The sequence below is a fragment of the Akebia trifoliata genome, chromosome 9, assembly GCF_017979445.1.
Source record: "Akebia trifoliata isolate Shusen 1 chromosome 9, ASM1797944v1, whole genome shotgun sequence".
Lineage (NCBI taxonomy): Eukaryota > Viridiplantae > Streptophyta > Magnoliopsida > Ranunculales > Lardizabalaceae > Akebia > Akebia trifoliata.
The window spans coordinates 19,029,515-19,039,258 of record NC_141383.1 but is presented as its reverse complement, the minus strand read 5'-3'; the positions used below and the strand labels follow the sequence as shown (position 1 = coordinate 19,039,258).

General features: G+C 33.0%; 1 protein-coding gene across 1 annotated transcript; it reads left to right on the top strand.

The window, feature by feature from the left end:
* The first annotated feature begins 273 nt into the window (after window positions 1-273).
* LOC147394503 (rust resistance kinase Lr10-like) lies at window positions 274-8,778 on the top strand. Its single transcript, XM_086453982.1, has 3 exons — window positions 274-1,096; window positions 7,372-7,413; window positions 7,514-8,778. Exons 1-3 carry the CDS (start codon window positions 391-393, stop codon window positions 8,617-8,619), a joined length of 1,854 nt encoding a protein of 617 aa, XP_086310108.1. The 5' UTR covers window positions 274-390; the 3' UTR covers window positions 8,620-8,778.
* The last annotated feature ends 966 nt before the right edge of the window (window positions 8,779-9,744 follow it).

Here is a 9,744-nt window from a genome sequence, read left to right as displayed (position 1 = left end):
ACAAATTGAAGATAGGGTTACTATGGTCAATTTCAATTAAGCTATCACAGAAGACTGACTTTAAGGAATTCATATTATAAATATAATGTAGGGGCATCTTAAATATTGTCCTAAACGTGGAGGGTATATCTAAAACAGCCTCAAAATAATTGATAAAGTTGGACGAGCGACGGCAAGACTTTGGTAATTGACTTGACTTTGTGGTCGTCCAGTCGTCTTGCATTATTGCTACTTGAATTATTTCATCTAAAAAACGTATGGTATCCATTATCTCAAGAGTCTGTTTGATGGAGAGAGAGAGAGAGAGACTCTATTTATTGAAGAACAAAATAAAAACCAGAATGCACGAAATTTGAAGCTTTTGTTTTGATTTATTGAAGGATAATTAAAATGAGAAAAGAAGAGATGTCATCAGTGGTTCTACTACATCTATTCTTCGTTTTATTCTGTGTTGGTGAAGCAAAAAGAAGGCATTGTTCTTCTACGTGTGGAGAAATCGGTAACATAAGAAAACCATTTCGCTTAACGGGTGATCACTCCAGCTGTGGTGATCCACAGCATGAGCTATCTTGCGACAATAATAACAATACCATCTTGTACATCAAGGAAGGGAGATATCAAGTGAAACGGATTTCATATGAAAACCAGACAATCCGTTTGGTTGATATGAACTCGATAAGCGGCAATTGCAGTCTTCCATATCCATCTCCGGATATCTTTAATTGGTTTTTCCCTTCTCCATATTATCTTGTCAATTACGATGATGTTGCTATGTTCATGAATTGCTCCAAATCCATCAACCAAACTACTACCACTTTTAGGCGCATTCCTTGCTTGAGTGGGACCACATCCAATATCTATGTTCTCTATGGTCGCAACTTCACAGATCTTCAAATTTCATGCAGCATTGTGGCTGCCATTCCTCTTCACTTGGAGGAGTTATTGTATACTTCAGTCACCGATATTCAGACATTATTACAGACGGGGTTCGAAGTGAATTGGTTCCGAACTTGGTACCAAGCTGGGTTCCCATATACTGCGAAGTTTTGCTCCCGATTGACCAAGCGTGGAACAAAAAAATTCAATTGGTGTTACGGTAAGTAGTATTCATTTCTTAATTCAATAGAAAATACAAATCAAGGCAGAGATTTGTTGTTTTGAATTTTATGTGCTAAGCTGATAAATCGAAGGTATGTATTAAGAAAACAAGAGTAATTGGTTAGTGGAGAGAAATTTCCGGTTTTTCAATACACATGGTGGCATGCCATTGATACATCAGTTTAGCACATAAAATTCGGAACAGCAAATCTCTGTTCCCAAGCCTTAAAGAATGCAAATTCTTATTCCTAATGGCTGATAATAGTGAAGAAATAATTTTAGGAAAATGCTCAAGGACATTGAGATTGACATCGTTTCAGGCATTGTTGAAGTGGATGACGGGTCGGGTTCAGGTCGGATATGTGTCTACCCATATCTATATCCAAATTTTTAATTTGGTCTAAATTCAGATCTGGATCCGACTAACTCAAACCATATCCCTTCTTTTTTTTTTTTTACTTTCATTAAATCATATCAGAATCCGATCCAACCGAATTAATTGATTCGAGTCGGATAATTTCAAATCATTACAAAGTAATTTATTGAAGGGATGAATGATAGATCAAAAAAAATATAAAAATATAACATACAACATGCAAAATAATATATCATTCGGATATAGATGGATATAGGGATGGATCTATGTCCGACTCGGATCAAGGGACATCAACCCATATTTTAGTTTGAATATGCTTAAAGAAACCAAATCCACTAAAAATCAGATTTGGATCACTAGGATAAAATCTGACCCATTTTAAGCCCTACGTGTATGTGTATAGAACCATAGATGCTTTTCATCAAGATACAGGTGAAAAGCATCTATGATTTTGTGCACACTAATGTGTGTGAAACGACATCAATTTCAATGTCATTCCAGCACGACTCATAGTTTTATGGCTAAAGTACCATTTTGTGTGCTGTATATGGGATACTTCCCATTCCAGCAAATTCTTCATTTAAATTCCGAAACCTAACTCCACATGTTTTGAAAAAAAAAAATTTAAGCTAGATCACCACTTTAAGAATAAATACTTGTGATCTTGTCGTTGAATATCAAACGATGTTTGACTTTAAAGATTCACCTTTTATCAGCGAGATCAGCACTTTAATTAGAATAAATATCTATGATCTTGTTGTTTATGTTTTGGGAATTAAAATGAACAGTGTACTGAAATGGAAATTTTAACAAAAGTTGAGTATGTTTTGAAAATTTTCACTAATTTTATTCATAATTCTTGAATAATATTACAAGAACCATAGGTGAATGAGCTTATATGAAAGAAAACCATAACTAGCCTTCACTTTCCTAGTTTAAAAAATCCTACTCCGTAATATTAACTTTCTAAATATTTAATGATAATGATCTTCTACATAACATTCTTAGTCTCTACTACAACCCACCATACGTTACAACTTGTCACTAGTAACCATATACTTCAAATATGATTCAGTGTATCTCAAGTACCCTACTGTATTACATTATATCTTAGAAAAAATAAATGCTATATCGCATTATATACTCTTAACACCAAGAATTTAGTGGTACAAAGCAAATTAGCCCGAAGGAACTCAAACCCTTAACAGTCTCAACTTCTATCATGATCTATTTCCCGATGCAACCCAATGGCTTCAAACTTTTAAAAAATTCCAGAAGATCAATAAGCCTTGATGAAAAGGCAACCATTAATAATGTCCAACTGCAACCTTCAACTTGATTGAATTATGTTCAGGTTTCGACCATATTATAGGATTCTTCTCAATATTTATACAGCATTGAATAGAGAATGTTTTACTATGAAAATTGAAAATTTCCCAAAACAGTAGACTACTCATTTTAATTCAGAAAAGGATAAATTATCATTTTTGAAATTAAATCATTTTCGTTAAATCATATTCTGATACAATGTCAACTGGGTCTTGTGCTTCAAATAATATTCTGAAATGAAAAGGGTATTTTTGGTATGAAAATTATCAAAACATCATTTTATTTTTTACCGATTTGATAAAAAAAAAATATTAATTCCTAAAATGGTAATTTACCATTTGTAAAATAATTTCAATAGTGCACCATTTTGAGAATTAGTCATTTTTTGTGCTTCATTTTAGGAATTTTCTCTAATCGAAATATCAGAGATTTTGTAGTTCATCCAATTACTAGGGATTCAATCTACCAAAGCAGAGCAACAATACCATAGACCTTCTCTTATAGCAACTTCCGACACAGAGTAACCCACCCCCCCCCCCCCCCCCCCCCCCCCCCCTTAGTTTTGGCCATTTTCTTCCAAGCCACTATATGTCTTCAATTCCCCCAATCGTTCTTAACCTCAGAATAACTAAACGAATAGAGAGTCCAAGTGGTCAGTTACACTTTCGGAATAGGTAGAATCCATAGCAACAAGTAAATTGGGATAAAGGTGAAAACATGGGACAACTACCTACTTTCCAAGAGCATCTTCACTTTCAAACCAAAAATCTTCTTGGAGATCTTCTCCACTTTATCGCCACAAATGTTTCTAGTTAGGAACCCTCCAAGCTTAAGATAATTTGAAGGAAGCTTTCCCTTTTGACACAACCAAAAAACCTTGACTAAGACTGATATGCCCTGCATCCAAGTCTTTTGACAAAATAAAAAACTTGCTCTTTTCCATAGCAACAAGTAAATTGGGATAAAGGCTAAAACCCCTCTTGTAAGGAATTTGGAGATACTTGTTCAATACAAATGCGAAGAAAATAAACAAAGAATAGAGAACACAAAGATTTATGTGGCTCAGCAACGATTGATGCCAACATCCATGGTTAGATCTAACCTTCTTCACTGACAAAACCAATCAGAAAAGTACAAGATAACTCAAGGGATAACTCTCAAAACCTATAAGATGAAAAACACTAATCACCTATAACATCCCATGACATTACTATAGGGTTCCAACTAAAAGAAACTTATACTAACCGTTATATTTAATTCCCATTTAATGGCTAAGATAAAATTAGGCATAATAAATAATAACAATCTTTACCTTGGCTTTTATCACAGCTACACATAAAATCACCTGAGATAATAATTTGTCACACATCCCCACCAATCCATTTTGGCCTAAATATCAAAACCACCTTGGAGGAAATTGCACATGTCGCACATAACAAACTTTGCATTAAGTGTGCCCAAGATGCTAATCCTCAAACCTGAATCAACCTGACTCGGTCACTAGTTTGCTAACACCAAAAACTATCATTTGTCTTTATAGAACCACCAGCTACACGCTATAGAATCACCTTAGTCCACCTATATCCGAAGACATGGTCAATGCACATGTGTATCTCTCAGGGGCCAACTCCCTAGTCAACCTAGAGAGGGAGTACAACTTGTCCTCTCGAATCGTAGAAACTTCCTCATTTTTTCTGCAACGTGGAAACCCAAATCTGTTTCTTCATCATCTGCGAAAGAGACTTTTTGTAGACATCTACTACTTGTATTCTCCCGTCATTGATTTCATCCATGAACAATCGACCCTTGACCATTATGTTTAATACTGGGCACCTCCTAATATATTTTAACAGGAGTGTTGTTTTGACTTCTTTTAGCTTTACAATATCCTCCCTATAAAGTAACATTTTCATCAGATTGTGATAGAAATTTGAAAATGAGGTAAGAATCATAAAGGTCTTATCTTGCTCTTCCAACTTAATATCATCCTTGTGCAGTTGATCTAAAATCTAGTTGAACACATTAATGTATCCCAAGAGATTCTCGCCCTTTGCCATCTTCAAGGCATACATTGCCTTTGACAGAAATAACTTATTGATCAAACTCTTACACATGCAGAGATTTTCCAAATTCTCCCACACTTCCAGTGTTGATTACTCCTTCATAATTTTAAACAAGACTCTAGTTGCGAGACAAAGTCAAATTGTACTAACAGTTCTCGCCTAGATCTCTTGCTAATATGCATATGTCATCTTCTCTGATTTACCAAACTTCTCTTTCAATACTCTAGGCATGCCCTGTTGAATCAAGATATCGTTTATCATTCTTTGTCATAGATTAGAGGTAACATTATTGTCAAATCTCTCAACCTCGAACTTCATGTTCGAACTCTTCACAGACGTCATATCAAACTCCAAAAAGAAGAGAAAAACGATTTCCAAAACAAAATTCATTTGTATAATTTCTTTGTACAAACCTGATTGCTTTGATGCCAATTGTTGCGGATTTAGAGATACTTGTTCAACACAAATATGGAGAAAATAACCAAGAAGATAAGCAAAGAAAAGTGGACACTAAGATGTATGTACTTCGACAATGATGCCTATGTCCATGGGTAAATCTAATCTTCTTCACCAAGAAAATCAAATAGAACAATACAAGATTTTAATCCCAAACCCTAGAACCCTTGTATACTCCTCCTATATCTTTCAAAACCTAAAAGAAGAAAAATCATAATCACCTAAAACATCCCAGAACAAATTATCCTAGTCGTTAGATTTATTTCCCATCCAACAGTGAGATAAAATACACAATAAATAATAACAGTTCTAGCACTTCTGAAATCTCTCGACATTTTTCAACTCAACAAGGAATAATAAATATATATATATATATATATATATATATATATATATATATATATATATATATTAGTTTAATTAAAATTCTTCTACAATAATAATAATAATAATAATAATAATAATAATAATAAACAAGAATGGAGATAGAGGATCTCTCTTGCCTTAATCCCCTTGAACTCATTAATATCACCTAAATTTTTTTTTTGGGTTAAACTAGGCATATTTATTATTCACTCATTTTAAGGTAATAACTAATTTTTTTATCCTATAAGGCTAACATAATTTATATAATTTATTCAGTTAATTTTGTTATTTTTGGGTATCCAATCCTAATTTTGTTAAATTCATGTAAATTATATTACCTTACCCAGATTTCAATTAGTTAAATGAAATTTCCTTTAGGCTAAACCCATTTACCTAATTGAATCTATAATTGTAAATATTATTGTCTTTAAGGTCACCTCGATAACCAAATTTAATACAATCAGATATTCTATAAATTTTACTAATTAAAGTTAATTTGGAGACTACAAAATTAATAGAATTTATATACATCTATATTGTTTAACATTATTTGCTTGATTTTTGGATTATTCTTAAACATTCTAACAAAATAACATTGTACAACTTTCATTGTGAAACCCTTTCATAAACGTAACATGTTCTCTATCAAAACAAAAACTGAAATTTTATAATATAAATTATAGACCATAAAACTTTAATCAATATTCAAATAGAAATCCAAAATCAATTCAAGATCAAAATTGAAATTAATATATAATTGAAAATCTGAGATCAATCATAAGAATTGAAAATCTGAAATCAATTATATAACCGAAATTTTGAAATCAATCAACCGAAATTTGAAATCAATTATTGACCGAAATCTGAAATCTATTATAGACTGAAATCTAAAATTTAATAAACTAAAATTTAAATTCAATCATAGACCGAAATCTGAAATCAATTATTGACAGAAATCAGAAATTTCATAAACCGAAATTCTGGAATTAATTATATAATTGAAAAACTGATATTGGGATTCCTTTTAATATTGATATCTATTATCTTTATAAAATCCTTGTGCAATTAAAACACCAAGCGTGAGGTCTATGGGCCACACGATTTATTCTAACAAAGCAAACCCTTGGTTCTCTATGCTTCAAATGTCCCTAGAGAATAGGGTCCAATTATGATCCAATTGGATTACTTCAAGGTGCAGTGATGGATTTACACAAACATTTGAAAGATGGATTGAATTAATATGACGTATATGTGTATTATTTCAATCTATATGGGTTTACTTGGTCGATCGATGTTACTAGGTCGATCAATCAAAGCTTGCTCCATTTCAATTTTAATTTCGTATTTTGAATGACTTTCCAACCCTTAAAACTTAATCAAATGATATTAATTTTATCCTAGTTCATAAAAAAGTCACCAAGTCACTAACCATCTTGGACGCTAATCATGAGCACAAACTAATTATGATCTCTAACACAGTTACAAAAATGACAAAACAAAATGGAATGATTCTTTGGGTGACACAAAACTTTGTCAATAACTCATTTCCTTACATATATTCACACACTGTGACATCATTCGATTAAAGAGATCCTGCCTTTTGCATTTTTTTTTTATCTATCTATTTGAGTTGCTATTTATTTATTTACTTCTCTTTTTCTTTTTCTTTGTCTTTTTTTGCAGATTTTTCCTTGTATTCTGTAGGGATTGGAATATATTATATGAGTATGATTTCCAAACCCAAGTTCAATACCTTAACAAATTGAAAGTATTGATTAGTAATGATCTATAGCTAAACCATTTCCACTTTCTCCTCACTCTGCAGCGTTGAAGATCATACAAAAATTCATCCTCACAATGATCATATTCGCATTTGTAATCTACAGCCTCCTAAAGAACCGTAAAACTTTTGATAGCATAGAGAAGTTTCTTTGCAATCATCAGACTCTTGTGCCCAAACGGTACTCTTACACTGATATAATTGGAATGACTAGCCACTTTAGAGAAAAACTTGGGCAAGGAGGTTTTGGTTCTGTATACAAAGGGCAAATCCCTGGTTGTTCGATGGCTATAAAGATGTTGGGAAATTCCAAGTGCAATGGAGAAGATTTTATTAATGAAGTGGCCACCATCGGTAGGATTCACCATGTTAACGTGGTAAAATTGATCGGATTTTGTTCAGAAGGTTCTAAGAGAGCTCTAGTGTATGAATACATGCCTAATGGATCACTTGAAAAATATATCTTCTCAAAGAAAGTGAGCCATCACTTATTGAATTGGAAGCAACTCCATGACATTGCTTTGGGCATAGCAAAGGGGATTGAATACCTACACAGGGGATGTGATATGTGCATTCTACATTTCGACATCAAACCTCAAAACATCCTCTTAGATCACACTTTCACCCCTAAAATCTCTGATTTTGGCCTCTCCAAATTGTACCCTAAGGAATACGACTTTGTTTCTGTTAGTACTACAAGAGGAACAGTAGGGTATATAGCTCCTGAATTGATATCAAGGAACTTTGGGGTTGTGTCAGATAAATCTGATGTTTATAGTTTTGGTATGCTGTTGCTAGAAATGGCTGGAGGAAGAAAGAATGTTGAAGTACAAATGGATAACTTGAGTGAAATTTACTTCCCATCATGGGTTTACGATCAACTCGATCAAGGTCAAGAGCTAGATATTAAGAATGCAACAGAGATTGAGCTAAAAGTTGCGAGAAAACTATGCATAGTGGGGTTGTGGTGCATTCAAATGAAGCCGGTGGATCGTCCATCCATGACCAAAGTGATAGAGATGTTAGAAGAAAATGTTGATAATTTGCAAATGCCCCCCAAGCCTGTCCTATCTTCTCCACGACAAATATCCATGAGAGACTCTCATACGGATTCAAGTTCGACAGAATTGGTCACCATAGAATTAGAGTGATATTTCAGAGAAAAAAGTAAGTATTATTTTTGCTAGCTTTTAATAGGTAAAAGGTTATGTAATATGAGATTTTAACATTATCAATGAAATTATATGACTATAGTATTTAGCTTATAATCATCTGTTGACCATAAGAAATGAGAAAATCGTCTCTTCAATGATTTATTGATTCTTCTTATTTGGAGAAGAAGTTTATTTAACCAAATCTCATAGACAAACAATATAGGAATCACACTTAAAATTGTGTTTCTAAATTTTTTGCACCAATTGATCATGGTAACTAAATTAAGCTGCAATCTCCCCAATCCAGCTTGTGCACTGAAAACCCACTGACCCATAAACCTACACCTGTAGAAACGATGATTTATTGATTCTTCTTGAGAATGACTTGGAGACAAACTTCCAACCCATCTTTTTCCTCACTTTATCATGGGGAATTGCTGAATGAAGTAGCTTACAAGTAAAATATTTTATCTTTGTTGGAACTTTTAGCTCCCTCAAACGTTTCCATTGCGGATTGTTAACCCTCTTTTACAAACAAAATTCCAACATGGTTTTAAAACTTTTCTTCACATCTCATCTCATCTAGTCCATGCCAAATACTTAGTAGTCTTGGACGAGTCATCTCATCTCGTTCGAGTCGTCTCATTCGGCAATGAGACAATGGTTATAAACCATTTAAAAAATCTGATAAAATTCTAAAATAAGAACTTGGAAAATGCTGAATTGACATTGATATTGACATCAATTCACGCATTAATAACTTGTAAGTGAGCCCAGAGCCATAGATTTTTTCATGGAGATGCAAGTAAAAATCATCTAGAGTGTGCTTGGAAGCGGTAGTAGTTGGATTTGGAATTGAAGTGGGAGTTGGTTGGAGATGGAGTTGTTGGAGTTCATTCTAACCCCTTAAATAAACTTCAATGTTTGGTTTTATGTAGGAATTCAGTCAATCAATCATTCACATTTGACTGAGATCTGATGTAATTCCTTTATTACCTAAAAAATATTGTCATAGTCAATAAAATTTGATCGAGTCAGCTGGATTTTATATATTTTAATAAAATAATTATTTTTGATAATTTAAATATTTATTGTCTTAAATAAATATGATTTTGTAATAAA

Excerpts from the sequence above, each read along its gene's own strand:
- LOC147394503 (XM_086453982.1), top strand. The coding sequence starts at position 391 with ATGAGAAAAGAAGAGATGTCATCAGTGGTTCTACTACATCTATTCTTC. Across the intron at positions 1,097-7,371 it reads AAAATTCAATTGGTGTTACG|ATTTTTCCTTGTATTCTGTA; the intron begins GTAAGTAGTATT and ends CTTTTTTTGCAG. Across the intron at positions 7,414-7,513 it reads GATTGGAATATATTATATGA|CGTTGAAGATCATACAAAAA; the intron begins GTATGATTTCCA and ends CTCACTCTGCAG.